The sequence below is a fragment of the Oncorhynchus gorbuscha genome, linkage group LG09 (genome assembly GCF_021184085.1).
Source record: "Oncorhynchus gorbuscha isolate QuinsamMale2020 ecotype Even-year linkage group LG09, OgorEven_v1.0, whole genome shotgun sequence".
Classification (NCBI taxonomy): Eukaryota; Metazoa; Chordata; class Actinopteri; order Salmoniformes; family Salmonidae; genus Oncorhynchus; species Oncorhynchus gorbuscha.
Window position 1 is genome coordinate 57,382,524 of NC_060181.1, and position 20,794 is coordinate 57,403,317.

Sequence of the window (20,794 nt, forward strand, 5' to 3'; positions counted from 1 at the left end):
ACAATTAGCCAATCAGTTAAGGGAGTCAAAACAAAATGGCTTTTGTGTCTTTAGAAAGTCCCCTACTTGTGATGGTTATTATCTAAACCAGGGATGGGCAACTTTGATGGGCATGGGGGCCACCAACAAAAATCTAAACTCATCAAGAGGGGCTGCAGTGGCTTGCACGTCTGCATACCCCCACATGCAGTCAGAGCCAGCCCTAGCCTTTTGGAGGCCCTAAGCTAAATGCTGTTGTTGATCAATGGGACGCCCTCCGTCCAGTAATTCGACCATGATAACTACAAGTGTAGATAGCTGGCCGACATAATAATAGAAAAACTGCTGATATACAACCGCATTTCAAAATTTTACCTTGCGTATTCTACTATTCTAACTCGCAACAGTAAGTTGAGACCCCGATTGATTTCCCTAAAAACGTTTTTTTTTTTAAAGAAAAAGGTCAAATTGATCCACGGCCCTAAAAAAAGGCTAGCGGTTACCTGTCCCTGATCTAAACCATTGGGAAATCATCAATCTACCCGAGAGTATGTGAGTCACATGCAATGTGTACGCTTCACATGGGAACACAGGAAGGTGACGCGACGCAGCAGAAATGTAGCCTTTTAGGCCTATGTTGCTTTCCCTCTGCTTCAAGTAACCACTGGCCTCTCATGGAAATATCGTGTTCACCATGTTAAAACACGGACACATCTTGATTTAGCCATTGCTGTTTACCCTGGCTTGCCTGGGAGGCAGAGAAGTTTGAGGCAGTTTTTGGGACTTGCTTAAATGCCATATGGGGCTAAGGGCTTAGATTTTGTTATAGACTTCTCAATAGTCTGACCAGATTACATATAAGCCGCTTTGCTTAAAGGCAGCCAAAGGGCCATGATCTGCGAATTGCTCCATTTTGGTAAACGTGGGCTACAGTTTGGAAAAGTTCTTTTTCTCTTCTCAATTCAAGCGTCCTTGGTCGAGCCAGCTAGGCGTGTTCTCAATTAGCCTTTTTAAAGTGTCCTACCTTTCTCTTTGGCCACTCAGTATATCTTTTGAGAAAGGAAATGCAAACAGAGTTTAAAAAAAGAAGAAATAAATGAATAGCCAGCATTCTTTGCATTTTTCATGCTGACTCTGCATTAAAAGAGCAGAACAATGGGTATTCTCTATGCAGCAGAGGGCTAACAGTAGCTGGGGAACAAAGCTGGTCGTTATTCTGTAGGAGGATGGAGCCTGGCACTAACCCCCGGCCCGACAGGCAGCTAGGCTTGTGGCTGTTCCTTCCGGGTCCAGGGGCCAGCTCTGTCCACAGCGTTGAGGCTGGGGCTGCTTCCGTCCCATCACTGGGGGTGCTGGGTCGTTCAGGGGATTGATTGAGAGGCAACAGGCAACGTGGTGTCGGAAGTCCAGGAGGCTGCCGAACTAAGGTGCCTAATTAGCCGTGGCAGCGAGGAACACTAAACTGTTACTGGTGAGAAGTAGTAGGGCTAGTGATCCAGCCAGAGGCACATTGGCCATTCAAACCCGTCACAAGTCTTAGGCTGCTGTGGTGTGTGATGTGCTTTTTAAAGCCTACACTGCAGGCAGGCAGCAGAGCTTGAGAGCCTTGCTCCCTCCGCTGGCACAGGATCATCTGGTTGTGTGGGAACCAGCCTTTTGGATGTGTGCAAGAAGCGTTGGGTCGAAACCGTTGGGGACTGCAATCGTTGTTGTTGTTGTGCTCAATTCAATTTGGGCATTTGCGCCTTGGCGGTGGTTTTGGATAATGTCTAATTTTATACCATGCTTTAGGGCTGTAGAGATGTTAGATAGTTTGGCTACTGTATAGGTAGGCATAAATGACTTAGGCCAAGTTAGCAAATCTTGTAGCCTAAGCTATAGCCTAGTAATTTGAATGAGTTTAAATAGATGTAAATTCAATCACTCACACATTCTTTCAAACCTAACTTCTAGACCTAACCAGTCCTGCTGAGTTGTTTTTGTAAAGTGCCCAGTCTAGGACCAAAAGGCTCCTTAACAGCTTCTACCCACATGCCAATAAGACTGCTGAACAATTAATCAAATGGCCACCCGGACTATTTACATTGACCCCCCCCCCCCCCGTTTGTTTTTACACTGCTGCTACTTGCTGTTTATTATCGATCCATAGTCACTTTTCAAATTACCTCGACAACGTGTACCCCCGCACATTTTTTGTGTGTTACTTTTTGATATAAACTCAACAAAAAAGAAACATCCTCTCAATGTCAACTACGTTTATTTTCAGCAAACTTAACATGTGTAAATATTTGTATGAACATAACAAGATTCAACAACAGACAAAAACTGAACAAGTTCCACAGACATGTGACTAATAGAAATGTAATAATGTGTCCCTGAACAAAGGGGGAGATCAAAATCAAAAGTAACTGTCAGTATCTGGTGTGGCCACCAGCTGCATTAAGTACTGCAGTGCATCTCCTCCTCATGGACTGCACCAGATTTGCCAGTTCTTGCTGTGAGATGTTACACCACACTTCCACCAAGGCACCTGCAAGTTCCCGGACATTTCTGGGGGGAATGGCCCTAGCCCTCACCCGCCGATCCAACAGGTCCCAGACGTGCTTAATGGGATTGAGATCCGGGCTCTTCACTGGCCATGGCAGAACCCTGACATTCCTGTCTTGCAGGAAATCACACACAGAACAAGCAGTAGGCTGGTGGCATTGTCATGCTGGAGGGTCATGTCAGGATGAGCCTGCAGGAAGGGTACCACATGAGGGAGGTGGATGTCATCCCTGTATCGCATAGCGTTGAGATTGCCTGCAATGACAACAAGCTCAGTCCGATGATGCTGTGACACACCGCCCCAGACCATGAGGGACCCACCACCTCCAAATCGATCCCGCCTTAGAGTACAGGCCTTGGTGTAACGCTCATTCCTTTGATGATAAACGCGAATCCGACAATCACCCCTGGTGAGACAAAACCGTGACTCGTCAGCGAAGAGCACTTTTTGCCAGTGCTGCCTGGGTCAGTGACGGCCCATAGGCGACGTTGTTGCTGGTGATGTCTGGTGAGGACCTGCCTTACAACAGGCCTACAAGCTCTCAGTCCAGCCTCTCTCAGCCTATTGCGGACAGTCTGAGCACTGATGGCAGGATTGTGCATTCCTGGTGTAACTCGGACTGTTGCTGTTGCCATCCTGTACCTGTCCCGCAGGTGTGATGATCGGATGTACCGATCCTGTACAGGTGTTGTTACACGTGGTCTGCCACTGCGAGGACGATCAGCTGTCCGTCCTGTCTCCCTGTTGCGCTCTCTTAGGCGTCTCACAATTAGGGCCGATTTCAAGTTTTCATAACAATCGGTAATTGCCATTTTTGGACACCGAAACTGTGTCACTTCTCTTGCGTTCAGTGTAAGCAGAGTCAGACCATTTCTTCCTAACAAGGAACGTAATTATTTTTGCCAGAATTTTACATTATTATGGCATAACATTGAAGCTTGTGCAATGTAACAGCAATATTTAGACTTAGGGTTGCCACCCGTTAGATAAAATATGCAACAGTTCTGTATTTCACTGAAAGAATAAACGTTTTGTTTTCAAAATGATAGTTTCCGGATTTGACCATATTAATGACCTACGGCTCGTATTTCTGTGTGTTTATTATATTATAATTAAGTCTATGATTTGATATTTGATAGAGCAGTCTGACTGAGCGGTGGTACGTAGCAGCAGGCTCGTAAGCATTCATTCAAACTGCACTTTCCTCTGTTTGCCAGCAGCTTTTCGCAATGCTTGAAGCACAGCGCTGTTTATGACAAGCCTATCAACTCCCGAGATTAGGCTGGCAATACTATAGTACTATAGCCTATAAGAACATGCAATAGTCAAAGGTCTATGAAATACAAATGGTATAGAGAGAAATAATCCTATAATAACTACAACCTAAAACTCCTTAGCTGGGAATATTGAAGACTCATGTTAAAAGGAAACACACCAGCTTTCATATATTCTCATGTTCTGAGCTAGGAACTTAAACGTTAGCTTTTTTACATGGCGCATATTGCACTTTTACCTTCTTCTCCAACACTGTGTTTTTGCGTCATTTAAACCAAATTGAACATGTTTAATTATTTATTTGAGACTAAATAGATGTTATTTATGTATAGACGGTAGGCACTAAAAAGGCCTTTCTACTGACTCTGAAAATAAAAGTGTTCATTGTTCATTCGGTATTGTTGTAATTGTCATTATTACAAATATATATAAACAAAAATCAGCCGATTAATCGGTATCTGCTTTTTTTGTCCCTCCAATAATCGTTATCGGCGTTGAAAAATCATAATCGGTCGACCTCTATTAACGATCGTTCCACAGGTGCATGTTCATTAATTGTTTATGGTTCATTGAACAAGCATGGGAAACAGTGTTTAAACCCTTTACAATGAAGATCTGTGAAGTTATTTTGATTTTTACGAATGATCTTTGAAATACAGGGTCCTGAAAAAGGGACGTTTCTTTTTTTGCTGAGTTTATATATCTATATATATATATATTTCACGTTAGTTTATTTAGTCAATTATTTCTTAACTGCATTGTTGGTTATGGGCTTGCAAGTAACCATTTCACGGTAAGGTCTACTACACCTGTTGTATTCGGCCCATGTGACAAATATAATGTGATTCCATTTTTTATTTGATTTAATGATTGAGTCTAGAACAGCAGTCTTTTGTATTGGTTCTTTGTTAGCTGTTGATCTACCCTAGCGTAATGAGCAGGTGTAGGGAGAGGCAAGTTAGACATGGTCCAGCTTGGCTCCTTTATGTTGAGCACAGCCAGTTACAGCCAGTCTTCAGTGTGGCCCAGTCCAGCCCTACTGGCACAACAACAGGCCCCACAACAATAGGAGAGGAGGCTCACGGTTGTTACTCTTCCTCTGAAGTAAACTGCTTCATGGAGTGGTTCTGTACACAGTCCAAGGTGACAGCTGTTTGAAACGGCACCATATGAGACACTGTTTAGACTGTCTTATGTAAAAGTGTTGGTGTTTTCTGTTTTGTCATTTTGAGTTGTTTTATGTTCTAGCTGAACTTTATCTGAAGTTCAACCGTGTGATTAAAGCCAACCATGCTTCAAGCCCTCTTAAAACAGGAGAAAACATTTTACACTGAGGTCATTCAGATAAATTAGAATCTGTGTCCTGGCACCAGAGGCTATGTTGTCTAGTGTTGCCATTTTGATTCCAAGGATTTACATGCTATCAAAGGTTTTTTACTTCTGACAGTATACAAAATGGTGACTGGCTCTATCAAATAATCCCAGACCATTTAAGCAAATATTTCCTTCATTTTCCATACCTCTGCAAATTCCAGCTTGTCTACAAATGAATCATTTATATGTTGGATTCACGTCTCCATCTCAACCAAGAATCAACGTCAAAGAAGAGGACTAAATCAAATCAAACTTTATTAAAAGTTTATTTTGATGTCGTCCTATTCTTTAACTTTGTCTGCAAATGACTAACGGGAATTAAAGAAGTTAAAGAATATGGCTAAATCTAATAACTTTAAATGCATGGATTGTCTATGTCAAATTGGTTATAATGAGGACATAATCCCGTGGTTGAAATTTCACCCTCAAAACAACTGCAATCCAGGTCATAACAACAGAAATCCTATGTATTTTCCACAGATTCTACGTCACAATACGTTGACAAATTACATTGAAACAACGTTGATTCAACTATTTTGTGGCCAGTGGGTTCTGCTTATCATAGGTATTAGATCCCGGATCTACGGATGCTAAAATATTTAGGCTTTTGGAGAAGGCTCTGCAGACTAATTTTCCCCTCGGTTCTGATTGATGCACAACCCGACCGGCGAAGTTCTCTTGAGACATTTGTTGCCTTTTGAAGCTGCCCGAGTAAAAGGAGGGTTTTGTAGGGTAAGCTCATGCCAGAAGCAACATCTGCAGTGAAAATGGGAGGTCGTGCCTTGTCAGAGTTTGATATAGGCCTCAGTGACCGCCTTAGGCTCCAAATACTACAGCAATCTGTTTTTACAGGTTTATTGGACTGAAGACTGGCCTCCCACAGCATGCACATCCACTGTCAACATCCTATTTTAGTTGATATACTTCTAACAATGTGTTACTCCGTATAGGCCACTTTTTTCTCTAATGCTGAGTTTTCTTGTATTAAGTTTCCAGATAACTAGGCCCATGCTTTGATATGCGAGCCTAACCTCTCGATGTGTTTGTGATACGGGTGCATATTTCTACCGTGGGTACCTGTAGCTCAGTGTCAATTTCACATTGACATTATAGTCATCTTATCCAGAGTGCCTTAGAGGAGAAATGAGGGCTAAGTGCCTTGCTCAAGGGCACACGCTCTTAACCACTAGGCTACCTTTGTTAGGAACTCCTCCGAGTTCTCTTTTGAAGAGATGAGCGTCTCAGATATGGGCCTAATCACGGCGTCAGTTTTACAGGGTTAAATGGGTCCTTTGCCTTCTATCTGTTATTCAGTTCTCTTTGTCAGAACTGGGGTCCCTGGCACTGTCAGAACTGGGGTCCCTGGCACTGTCAGAACTGGGGTCCTTGGCACTGTCAGAACTGGGGTCCCTGGCACTGTAAGAACTGGGGTCCCTGGTACTGTCAGAACTGGGGTCCTTGGCACTGTCAGAACTGCGGTCCCTGGTACTGTCAGAACTGGGGTCCCTGGCACTGTCAGAACTGGGGTCCCTGGCACTGTCAGAACTGGGGTCCCTGGTACTGTCAGAACTGGGGTCCCTGGCACTGTCAGAACTGGGGTCCCTGGCACTGTCAGAACTGGGGTCCCTGGCACTGTCAGAACTGGGGTCCCTGGTACTGTCAGAACTGGGGTCCCTGGCACTGTCAGAACTGGGGTCCCTGGCACTGTCAGAACTGGGGTCCCTGGTACTGTCAGAACTGGGGTCCCTGGGACTGTCAGAGCTGGGGTCCCTGGTACTGTCAGAACTGGGGTCCCTGGTACTGTCAGAACTGGGGTCCCTGGTACTGTCAGAACTGTTATCGGTGCTGCCGAGACCAGTTTGAAGGAGGCACTGATGTAGCTAGGTAGAGGCTAACCAGCTTTGACAGCTCTGAAAACAAGTGGGCCAGTAAGGTGGCGAGGTTACCTTCTGCTACTGTACCATCCTCTGTTTTCCACATCAGCGAGCCGGGAAAAAAAGAGACGGCATGTTTTAGGTTTCCGTCCTCACAGTTGTGCCTGAAAGAGAAACTATTTAGCAGTTCTTATGTCTGAACCGTAGCCCACACTCAAACCAGACGCCCTTAGAGGGGTATCAGAACTGGTTAGATGAACAGGACCAAGATGCGTAGTGTTGATTTTCCACCTACTCAGATTAAATAAGAAACTAATACATTGCGCCAAATCTTAACCGATAGTTTATCAATAGATTATAACCATGTGCTGAGTAAAGGCTTGTTCTATACTGATCTCATTATTTTAAATCAACGTTTCAGGCAAGCGTCCAGGTGACTGACGGATATTTTAAAAAAGTTGCCATTTCCCCTGCAAGTTACACTCTTAACAACCCAGTCAAAAATCACAAAGTGTCTTCACTTTCTCCAAATGAAACCCAAATGGCTGTGGTCGGTCATGAGTGAGCAGTGTCTCGGTTGAAAGCCTTGCCACCCATGGTTTGGACCATGTCAGGAATGTTCCCTCCCTGGGATGTGACTCGCACTGCCTTGACGGTAGAGTCTTAATGGCTCCCAGACTGGCCCTGTTTATCCAGCAGTAAACTACTATGTCTTGGGCTATCTGATATGATAAAGTAGAGGCAGACCCCCGGGCCTGAGCAGTCTGCCTCGAAGCTCCAGGGTGCCGATCAGGTCAGATGAAGGGTTAGAACTACCAGTCCTGAACTTCATCGAGGTGCGCTCCCCATTTCAAGCAAAGTGTCATCGATGTTGTCGATTTCAAATCGCACAGGACCATAAGTATGTGTCAAAACGATCTTCTATTCATTGGGATTGAAATGGGTTCCCACCTAGTGTGGAGATGGACACACTTCCGCAACTTGAGCTCTTGTTCTTAAAAAAAATTGGACAACTTTAATCCATTCAACAATGTGTCTCGTATTCTGATTCTGATATTTTCTAAACGTAACTCTTTCTCAAACAGGGACACTCGGGCGCTCTATTGATGAGTGAAGCAGTTTATGTAGCGTATTAGGCTCATCGGCATTCAGCTTGGAATAGCACCCTGGCAGACACCTATTCACCTGGGAGCACATTCTGGCCATGGAAGTTGAGACAAAGGAGGATATAGCCTACATTATATGTTGAAATTCTTGAAATGTGTGGAAAAATATTAAGCCGCCAAGTTGGCGACAGTAATCATATTAGCATTGCGATGTTATGATGAAGCAGGCTTGAAGCAAATGTCTCCACATTTGTTTCGGCTCACATTCCTGTGAACACCTCTCCAAACGTATGCCATATCCCGTCATGGTGGGTGGTTGTTTTGGGCTAGGTCATGGGCAGAGCCAGGGGCCGGGCAAGGGGGGTCCTCGGGATTACATGGCTAATCTGAGGACAGACGAGGGACACCTGTGCCCCCACATAATTCAGACTGGAGGATTATGGAGCCACACTGCGCTAATGAGGGGAGGACGCTTGGCTGGGCTTGGCAAGGAGACACAGACAGACTGTGTTACTGGAGGGAGGGCCAGAGTGGAGGGAACTCCTGAGGGAGGGACAGAGTGGAGGGAACTCCTGAGGGAGGGACAGTGAAGTGCTGCCTGATGGCTCTCTCTGGCAGTCATCCACACTATTATGACCCGACTGTTGCAGCCACGTGTGTCTGACCGTCTGAGAGAACACGGCATGCACAGTCAACCCCTGAACGTTGAGCAACTCTTAGATTATTGTTACTACGTCAACTCGTCGATACCGGAATTGACTCTCTACAGAATCAAAGTGCATGTTGTGGTCTACAGACTGTTTAGTCAGAAAGCCAACAGAGATGCGAGCCGATAGCTTTGATTGTTCTACTATGCAACAGAATGGAATTTGATTAGCGGGCGTCGTGTCATCAGCATTCTCCTCTCTTGTGGGTTTATCCCCTCACACTGTCTGGTCTGGTGTGCGCAGCACAGCGCTGATCCAACCCACTCTGCCTTCGCCTCGGCTGGGAAAGCCATCTCATGTCGGCCCTGGACCGGAGAAAACCAGACTGGATACACGGCTCAGGAAACGCTGAGGAAATAGAGTCGTGTGGGAAAGCCAAGCGGAGAGGCCTGGCTGGCTGGCTGGCTGAAGAGGAGCTGAACAAAGAGCACAGCCATCTCGCCAAACCATGAGGATCAGAAAAGCATCCAGTACGTTCTCCTAGTCTGTCCTATTCCACAGCTATACTACAGCTGTATTACAAAATACTACTGGTATACTACAACTATACTACATATATAGTACAAAAAATATTAGTACAGCTATTCTACAACTATACTACAGCCCCCTGGATCCTCCTGACACGATTGCATGCAGTAGATGCGGGCCCGGATCTCATGGTTGCACTGTAGGCGGGTAGGAGGGCCCAGCAGTCCAGAAGATCATCCGACAGGTCCTGGATCAGTGGCAGGAGGGCAGGAGGAGAGAGCGGCATGCGCTATCCCTCATTGTAGTTAGACAGTCCCCTGGGTCTTATCAATCAAGGCAAAGAAATTATCTGAGGGGACGCGGGCGGGGAGAGTTGCTGCATTGCAGACACTTTTGGTATCTTCTCAATCATTTGTTGTCCGTGTAAAAAGTTAACCTGAGCGTCTAAATGATTCGTACTGCGCCCGGCTAGCTATGCTATGAAGCATTTTTGGAAGTTCTATTAAAGGTTAGATTGTCCTGATATAGCAAATAAATATATGCGTTGAATGTTGCATGGCCAGTTAATTAGTTCCATTACCCAATAGGTGTTTTGTTTTATTCCTTTTGACATATTTGCATGACTTGCAGGTGTTTTTCTAGAGGGGAACTCAGAGCTGGCAATCGGGTGTACTGTCCTCTTGAAGACGAGGTTAATGAATCCTGTCAGAAATAGACAGACGCTGTTGAACTTCCTTCTGGACCTCAGCCATTTTCCTATGATTTACCAGTGCGTTCAGTAAGATTGGCGATCAAAGTTCCCAATTTGGCTCTTTTATAGACTAATCACATGGCTATGTAAGAAGTTGGCATACTGCTTTTATCCAACGCCCTGTTTCAGATTTTTTTTCACCTTTGAAAAACTTGACTCACTCTTCCAAGCCGAGAAATGAATTAGCCTAATTGACGTAGCCTATCTCAAAGTGAAGGCATAGCCCATGTTCGGTGAAGGTTCTCTGCTGGTCTGTGACGACAGCAAATGAAGCAAAAGAAAGAAAGAAATCATGTTTTTTTTTGGTTTTGTTGTTGTAGCTGTCGGAGGCCATTTTCCTTGGACCTCCAGGGAGGTGTAAGGGTTGAGCCAAGTGCCGTCTGTCTGTCTGGCCTGTATGACTCATGTAATGGGAGGCTGGCGCAGAGCTCCTGCTCGGTCCCCTGTGTCTGTGGTCTGTATGGCACACTGAGTTTAAATCAACATCTGGGCTGTTTATTTAAAGGTGATGGAGTCGTTAGTCAATGGAGGTCCTCATTCACGGTGCACGGAGGGGACTGGATTTCCCGTCCACCGCTTAAACACAGAGAATGTGTATTTCACGAAGGTTGTCCACATGGTGCGTTTTATGTGCCACGCGGGCCAGGGTTGCCGGATATCCATCACACTTCTAGTTCTTAGCCAGGAGTTCAAAAGGAGAATGTCCTTCACCAATGGGCTCCTATTCTCAGCGGGGGATTTTGCAATTCAGTAGTATGAAGTAAGTCTTCACAGACCCTTGTGTTTTCACGAGGCCGAATGTGACCTTGGATTGATCTTTCGGTTTGCTACTACTGAACGGACCATGTATTGCCTAGATGTTAGCGAAAACGTTAGACCCTTTTAGAAGCTGAAGAGGAAGACCAGCCCAGTGTACAGAAAATACCTCAGGTAATCAAACCAAGGCCAAGAAATGACACGCATGTTTCGTTCTGCCGAATTAGCTATCTCTGCCTTTCAGTTTGTTCAAGACTATTTTTTAACTTGTGTAACGCAGCTTTTTTTGTACACTGGGATTGTGTCGACAACGGGAGGCTACTTCAAAACATCGGGAGCCAATTTAAAGAGTAGTGCAATGACATCCCCGTTGGGCGTATTTTATTTTGACTATAAAGTTCACGTCAAAGTTTATTGGCCAATATTTTGTCAGCAAATGTCTAGGCGTACATAACACTACTGCCTATGTGTATCCCACTGCTCATAAAACAACCATTAGTGTTGTTTCTATCTCAATACCTAGGCTATTTAGGCATGCAATGCAGTCTGTTCTCCACAAGCCACTTCATTTGGCCCACAAATTGAGCATGTTACTGAACTGAGGATGGTCATCCATTTTGTAGGTGAGAGAGGGGGTCACAAGTGGAGTTGTGAGGCTGTTCCTTTCCTCTCACCAGTCAACGACACCCCATCCATACACGCACACTTTCTCCCGTAGCCTCCGATGAGGGAAAGCCGAACCGGGCGCCATAAGAGCATGTCACAGCTCATTAGGGGGAGATATAAAGGTGCTAGAAGTGGCCTCTGCTTGAGTTGGAGCATCACCAAGGACAGGAAGCTAGCCCACAGGGCCGAGCGTGCAGCACTGAGTCAGCCAGCCAGCAGTCTGCACTACTGCTCATTTAACTGCACCTACGTCAGTGACACTGCCACAAATCCATCTGTCTCGGGGCCAAGGGCTACTGCCGGGCTCCAAACATAACAAGGCAGCAGGAAGGAGGAATTAACTTTCATTATTTGTTTCGCCTCCCGAATTCGAACATGCCATCTGATTGATGTATAGGGGTTGCGTTTCAGTGGCTCTGTGTATTTAATACGCTGGCCACTGCTTGCGGGTTTATGTCACTTTATTGTGACGGGCTGCTCAGGTCTAGTGTTCCCTTTTAATATATCTTAGGGAAAGAAAGGGGGGTAGCTCCTAGCTAGCAATGTTAGCAGTCGGGTTCCCGGCCAGACAGTCGATGGAGCTCAGTTGCCTCCAATTCCCTCCAGTCAGCAGGCTGCTCGTCTCAGTGCTCCTACGGAATACTAATGTAATATTCTGTTCATACAGTGGTGGGAGACAGTGAGGGCATGGCAAGCTTAGTAGGCAGACGAGTGCTATTAAGATCACGAGTGCTTGCGTTGTAGCCTCACAAGGCCTTTTCCCCCCCAGCAGCCATCAACCACGAGAAACACATACTACAGTGTACTGTAGAACTCTGTAGTCTCCCTCGATCATGTGTAGTACTGACTATATCATTTTGTACTGTCGAATACAGTACTACGCACTGTATTGATACGCTATTCCCCTACCCCAATATCCCAATTACTGCCACCCATGAGGGAGAAACCTACATGCCAAGTATAGACCGTATATTGCGTTCCCTACAGGTTATAGAAAAGAGCAGAAGCCCTGAACCGATCTGTTCAGACCCCAGTCTTACCTACTTACAGGTTATGGACAATTTGCTCTTTTAGTATTTGACCAGCAGATTTCCTCAAGGAGAGCGCCCAAACAAGGTAACACAGGCTAATAAAAAAAAGACATAATGAAACAAAAGATAACAAAACAAAAACACTAGAGTAAATACTACAGTATACTACAGTAATGTCTGCCGAAACACTAGAGTAAATACTACAGTATACTACAGTAATGTCTGCCGAAACACTAGAGTAAATACTACAGTATACTACAGTAATGTCTGCCGAAACACTAGAGTAAATACTACATTATACTACAGTAATGTCTGCAGAAACACTATAGTGAATACTACAGTATACTACAGTAATGTCTGCAGAAACACTATAGTAAATACTACAGTATACTACAGTAATGTCTGCAGAAACACTATAGTAAATACTACAGTATACTACAGTAATGTCTGCAGAAACACTATAGTGAATACTACAGTATACTACAGTAATGTCTGCAGAAACACTATAGTGAATACTACAGTATACTACAATAATGTCTGCAGAAACACTACAGCGAATACTACAGTATACTACAGTAATGTCTGCAGAAACATTAGTAAATACTACAGTATACTACAGTAATGTCTGCAGAAACACTATAGCAAATACTACAGTATACTACAGTAATGTCTGCAGAAACACTATAGTAAATACTACAGTATACTACAGTAATGTCTGCAGAAACACTATAGTAAATACTACAGTAATGTCTGCAGAAACACTACAGCGAATACTACAGTATACTACAGTAATGTCTGCAGAAACACTATAGTAAATACTACAGTATACTACAGTAATGTCTGCAGAAACACTATAGCAAATACTACAGTATACTACAATAATGTCTGCAGAAACACTACAGCGAATACTACAGTATACTACAGTAATGTCCGCAGAAACACTACAGTAAATACTACAGTATACTACAGTAATGTCTGCAGAAACACTAGAGTAAATACTACAGTAATGTCTGCAGAAACACTATAGTGAATACTACAGTATACTACAGTAATGTCTGCAGAAACACTAGTAAATACTACAGTATACTACAGTAATGTCTGCAGAAACACTATAGTAAATACTACAGTATACTACAGTAATGTCTGCAGAAACACTATAGTAAATACTACAGTAATGTCTGCAGAAACACTACAGCAAATACTACAGTATACTACAGTAATGTCTGCAAAACCACTATAGCAAATACTACAGTATACTACAGTAATGTCTGCAGAAACACTACAGCGAATACTACAGTATACTACAGTAATGTCCGCAGAAACACTACAGTAAATACTACAGTATACTACAGTAATGTCTGCAGAAACACTACAGTATACTACAGCAATGTCTGCAGAAACACTATAGTGAATACTACAGTATACTACAGTAATGTCTGCAGAAACACTAGTAAATACTACAGTATACTACAGTAATGTCTGCAGAAACACTATAGTAAATACTACAGTATACTACAGTAATGTCTGCAGAAACACTATAGTAAATACTACAGTAATGTCTGCAGAAACACTACAGCAAATACTACAGTATACTACAGTAATGTCTGCAAAACCACTATAGCAAATACTACAGTATACTACAGTAATGTCTGCAGAAACACTACAGCGAATACTACAGTATACTACAGTAATGTCCGCAGAAACACTACAGTAAATACTACAGTATACTACAGTAATGTCTGCAGAAACACTACAGTATACTACAGCAATGTCTGCAGAAACACTATAGTAACTACTGCAGTATACTACAGTAATGTCTGCAGAAACACTACAGTAAATACTACAGTAATGTCTGCAGAAACACTACAGCGAATACTGCAGTATACTACAGTAATGTCTGCAGAAACACTATAGTAAATACTACAGTAATGTCTGCAGAAACACTACAGCGAATACTACAGTATACTACAGTAATGTCTGCAGAAACACTATAGTAAATACTACAGTATACTACAGTAATGTCTGCAGAAACACTATAGCAAATACTACAGTATACTACAGTAATGTCTGCAGAAACACTACAGCGAATACTACAGTATACTACAGTAATGTCCGCAGAAACACTACAGTAAATACTACAGTATACTACAGTAATGTCTGCAGAAACACTAGAGTAAATACTACAGTAATGTCTGCAGAAACACTATAGTGAATACTACAGTATACTACAGTAATGTCTGCAGAAACACTAGTAAATACTACAGTATACTACAGTAATGTCTGCAGAAACACTATAGTAAATACTACAGTATACTACAGTAATGTCTGCAGAAACACTATAGTAAATACTACAGTAATGTCTGCAGAAACACTACAGCAAATACTACAGTATACTACAGTAATGTCTGCAAAACCACTATAGCAAATACTACAGTATACTACAGTAATGTCTGCAGAAACACTACAGCGAATACTACAGTATACTACAGTAATGTCCGCAGAAACACTACAGTAAATACTACAGTATACTACAGTAATGTCTGCAGAAACACTATAGTAAATACTACAGTATACTACAGTAATGTCTGCAGAAACACTATAGTAAATACTACAGTATACTACAGTAATGTCTGCAGAAACACTATAGTGAATACTACAGTATACTACAGTAATGTCTGCAGAAACACTATAGTGAATACTACAGTATACTACAATAATGTCTGCAGAAACACTACAGCGAATACTACAGTATACTACAGTAATGTCTGCAGAAACATTAGTAAATACTACAGTATACTACAGTAATGTCTGCAGAAACACTATAGCAAATACTACAGTATACTACAGTAATGTCTGCAGAAACACTATAGTAAATACTACAGTATACTACAGTAATGTCTGCAGAAACACTATAGTAAATACTACAGTAATGTCTGCAGAAACACTACAGCGAATACTACAGTATACTACAGTAATGTCTGCAGAAACACTATAGCAAATACTACAGTATACTACAATAATGTCTGCAGAAACACTACAGCGAATACTACAGTATACTACAGTAATGTCCGCAGAAACACTACAGTAAATACTACAGTATACTACAGTAATGTCTGCAGAAACACTAGAGTAAATACTACAGTAATGTCTGCAGAAACACTATAGTGAATACTACAGTATACTACAGTAATGTCTGCAGAAACACTAGTAAATACTACAGTATACTACAGTAATGTCTGCAGAAACACTATAGTAAATACTACAGTATACTACAGTAATGTCTGCAGAAACACTATAGTAAATACTACAGTAATGTCTGCAGAAACACTACAGCAAATACTACAGTAATGTCTGCAAAACCACTATAGCAAATACTATAGTATACTACAGTAATGTCTGCAGAAACACTACAGCGAATACTACAGTATACTACAGTAATGTCCGCAGAAACACTACAGTAAATACTACAGTATACTACAGTAATGTCTGCAGAAACACTACAGTATACTACAGCAATGTCTGCAGAAACACTATAGTAACTACTGCAGTATACTACAGTAATGTCTGCAGAAACACTACAGTAAATACTACAGTAATGTCTGCAGAAACACTACAGCGAATACTGCAGTATACTACAGTAATGTCTGCAGAAACACTATAGTAAATACTACAGTAATGTCTGCAGAAACACTACAGCGAATACTACAGTATACTACAGTAATGTCTGCAGAAACACTATAGTAAATACTACAGTATACTACAGTAATGTCTGCAGAAACACTATAGCAAATACTACAGTATACTACAGTAATGTCTGCAGAAACACTACAGCGAATACTACAGTATACTACAGTAATGTCAGAAACACTACAGTAAATACTACAGTATACTACAGTAATGTCTGCAGAAACACTAGAGTAAATACTACAGTAATGTCTGCAGAAACACTATAGTGAATACTACAGTATACTACAGTAATGTCTGCAGAAACACTAGTAAATACTACAGTATACTACAGTAATGTCTGCAGAAACACTATAGTAAATACTACAGTATACTACAGTAATGTCTGCAGAAACACTATAGTAAATACTACAGTAATGTCTGCAGAAACACTACAGCAAATACTACAGTATACTACAGTAATGTCTGCAAAACCACTATAGCAAATACTACAGTATACTACAGTAATGTCTGCAGAAACACTACAGCGAATACTACAGTATACTACAGTAATGTCCGCAGAAACACTACAGTAAATACTACAGTATACTACAGTAATGTCTGCAGAAACACTACAGTATACTACAGCAATGTCTGCAGAAACACTACAGCGAATACTGAAGTATACTACAGTAATGTCTGCAGAAACACTATAGTAAATACTACAGTAATGTCTGCAGAAACACTACAGCGAATACTGCAGTATACTACGCTCATATCCCCAAAAACACTACAGTAAATACTACAGTATTATTCAGTGTAGTGTTTTTGCACATGAAGCCCACACGATTGGCAGTCATTGGAATTATGTGCCTGTCCCAAATAGCACAATATTCCCTATAAAGTACACCATTTATTTGACCAGACGATATCTTCCCCGGTTACTGGTTCCGTACAGTAAAGTTAAGCCTGTATGGTAGATTGGTCTCGTGTTATACATGGTCATTTTGATCCGGTTATATGCATTTTGGGAAGGATGTTGAACACTGGCCCATCCCTCTTATATCTTTTTTTGTTGAATAAGAGAATTGCAGGTGTTTTTAGTTTTACCAGGCAACACTTGGCATGTCATCACCTTCCTTCCCAACCCTGATGCCTGCTGTGTCGCTCAGGCCCTTCCACACACATATGGCTTAGACTGAGACATGGGGTTACTCTCCGTCTCCCGACTGTATCCTGGTTTCACTCGGTCATGGAAAACGACACAGTCCCAGGATATTCTCCATCCGTCTTCCAGTCGCTCTCCTCGCCATGCGACTTTGGAAAATTCTGCGGCGGAAAAACATAGGGCCCGGTCCCAGGGCTGAACACACACAGGGCTGAACACACACAGGGCTGAACACATACAGGGCTGAACACATACAGGGCTGAACACATACAGGGCTGAACACACACAGGGCTGAACAGACACAGGGCTGAACACACACAGGGCTGAACACACACAGGGCTGAACACACACAGGGCTGAACACATACAGGGCTGAACACACACAGGGCTGAACAGACACAGGGCTGAACACACACAGGGCTGAACACACACAGGGCTGAACACACACAGGGCTGAACAGACACAGGGCTGAACACACACAGGGCTGAACAGACACAGGGCTGAACACACACAGGGCTGAACACACACAGGGCTGAACAGACACAGGGCTGAACACACACAGGGCTGAACACACCCAGGGCTGAACACACACAGGGCTGAACACACACAGGGCTGAACACACACAGGGCTGAACACACACAGGGCTGAACACACACAGGGCTGAACAGACACAGGGCTGAACACACACAGGGCTGAACAGACACAGGGCTGAACACACACAGGGCTGAACAGACACAGGGCTGAACACACACAGGGCTGAACACATACAGGGCTGAACACACACAGGGCTGAACACACACAGGGCTGATCAGACACAGGGCTGAACACACACAGGGCTGAACAGACACAGGGCTGAACACACACAGGGCTGAACACACCCAGGGCTGAACACACACAGGGCTGAACACACACAGGGCTGAACACACACAGGGCTGAACACACACAGGGCTGAACACACCCAGGGCTGAACACACACAGGGCTGAACACACACAGGGCTGAACACACATCGATAGATGATCCTGCAAGTTAAAACGGAGAAAAAAGAACCCAAAACTGTACACTGTAAAATTGCCAATTTTTGTCTTCCTTAAGTAGTGGAAAACATTCGCCCTGCACCACTGGTAGCCTGTGTTTATAACCGAGACATGTCCAACAGTCATAGTGGGCTATTCCACAGTAACAGAATGATGCAGACGCTCAAAACCTTTAAATGTATGTCAAAACAAAACATAAACCAATGATTGCAAAGTAAACAAACCGCGCGACTCTTTGCAATAGTGTTGTACGTTTTTTTGTTTAACATTGCAATCATTGGTTATTGTTCGACATATATTCGAAGGCGAAAGGCCTTAGCAATCGTTCTGTTACTGTGGAATTGCCCATGAATTACTGGGTTGTGTTTCACAACACAGACAGGCGGTCACTCAGACGAAACGAAACATGTTCTACCAAATCTAGGTTGTTTGTTGAAAGTGTAGTTTTCACATCAAAAGAATAATAGGTCGTAGCCTAACTCATTCATATAAAATGTGTTGTTTCAGAGTATTTAGAAATGTTATGGTCACGTGTGGTTTGTGTGCGTCGGTGAGTGTACGTGCGCCGCCCCGTGAATTTGGGTGGGTGGGTGCGATTTAAGCACCAGCTAATTGTTTCAGTCTTTTCGAATGCACTTGTGGGGTAGGGTATAGTCGGGTCCGGGGGGGCGTTACATGAAGCAGATGTTATTTGAAAGTAGGGCGAGCCAACGGAAAAAGAAAGGGGTTGTGCAATGGATGATGGAGGTCTTGTTTTTACACATGTAGCAGTTTAACCATCAGACACACACACACACACACTCTACACATGTAACCAACACATGGGTGTTGAATAGTAAGCCTCTAATACAACACATTACTGTCAGCTGCAAGTCACTTTAAAATCCTCCTAACAAAGTAGCTTTCTGTTTGAGATCCCAATTACCAAACAAAACGAAGCAGAAAGTTGTCTTAGTGGCTAAACAATTCGGTTGGATGTTTACAGTTTGTTTTATTGAGTGGTTTAGCTACAGTAACGTTAGCTAAATCTAAGATGACATACTGCATGTGAGACAACCACAGCCGATTGCAGAGGACTCATTTCAACGCCAGAAAGCAGTTTGAATTTTGCCAATGAGGACGTAGCACTGCATAGACTAATCCAACCCCTCCCGCACTGCCCCCCCACCCCTATCTTACTCTGTCAGTATGTGATCCCGCGGGTTGCATGTTTGTGTGCATAAAATGCAATCCCACAGAATGATTACGCACACATACAGCACCAAACACTCATCGTGCTGTGCCTTGGGGATGCCTGGGGGATTAAGTGGTGCTTCATGCTTCTTGTTATATGAGAGAGAGAGAGCCCCAGAGTCAGACTCCTTAGTAGGGGGAGACACTCTGTCCTCGCCCCGTCACCCCTTAACCATAGGGCTCTGGTCAAAAGTAGTGCACTATACAGGGAATAGGGTGCCACTTGGGACGCAGGTCTGACCGTGGCATCTGCCATTTTGGGTGGACGTTTCGTACATTTTATAATTGCGATGTTTCTCTGTTTCTCTTTCAGAACTCTATGAACCTTCCTCCAGACAAAGCGCGACTATTGCGGCAGTACGACAACGAGAAGAAGTGGGAACTTATCTGTGATCAGGTGGGATGTTGTTTACTCACCTTCATTAACCTGTTCACAATATCCTAGTTTAGAATCTACTGTGTCAGTCAGGGACGGACTTGGACCAGAAATCAAAATTTCTCATTGCCCATTTTTTTCTCCCTCGAGGGAGGCCCCCACACCGGCCCATTTTTTCCCCCCAAAGGAGGCCCCCACACCGGACCATTTTTTCTCTCTCCTAGATCCCCATTATTAGCTAAATAACTTGTTGTGGCTTCAATCCCGATGTCGGGATAAGTGTCATCAACAACCGCTGAATAGCATAGCGCTACATTCAATAAATATTACGATATTCATGAAATCACAAGTGCAATATAGGAAAACACAGCTTAGCCTTTTGTTAATCCACCTGTCGTGTCAGTTTTTGAAATTACGCTTTTCAGCGAAAGCAATCCAAGCGTTTGTGTAAGTTTATCGATCGCACGACAAAACATTAAGTACACTTAGCATCAGGAAGCTTGGTCACGAAAATCAGAAAAGCAATCAAATTAATCGTTTACCTTTGATGATCTTCGGATGTTTTCACACGTTATGTTATGTTCAGAAATCCACAGGAAAGAGCGGTCACGACAACGCAGACAAAATTCCAAATAGTTTCCATAATGTCCACAGAAACATGTCAAACGTTTTTTATAATCAATCCTCAGGTTGTTTTTAAGATATATAATCGATAATATATCAACCGCAAATGTCTTTCACAGTAGGAGAGGGAAAAGCAATACCTATCCAAATTCTGTTGCGCG

General features: G+C 43.2%; 1 protein-coding gene across 11 annotated transcripts in view; it reads left to right on the forward strand.

Moving 5' to 3' along the window:
• LOC124043814 (formin-like protein 2) overlaps positions 1 to 20,794 on the forward strand; it is an 85,963-nt gene that overhangs the window by 12,742 nt on the left and 52,427 nt on the right. For all 11 annotated transcript variants that reach the window (XM_046362797.1, XM_046362795.1, XM_046362799.1 and 8 more), the window contains exon 2: positions 19,947 to 20,030. In XM_046362797.1, the coding sequence (XP_046218753.1) occupies positions 19,947 to 20,030 (84 nt within the window). The remainder of the gene's footprint in view (positions 1 to 19,946; positions 20,031 to 20,794) is intronic.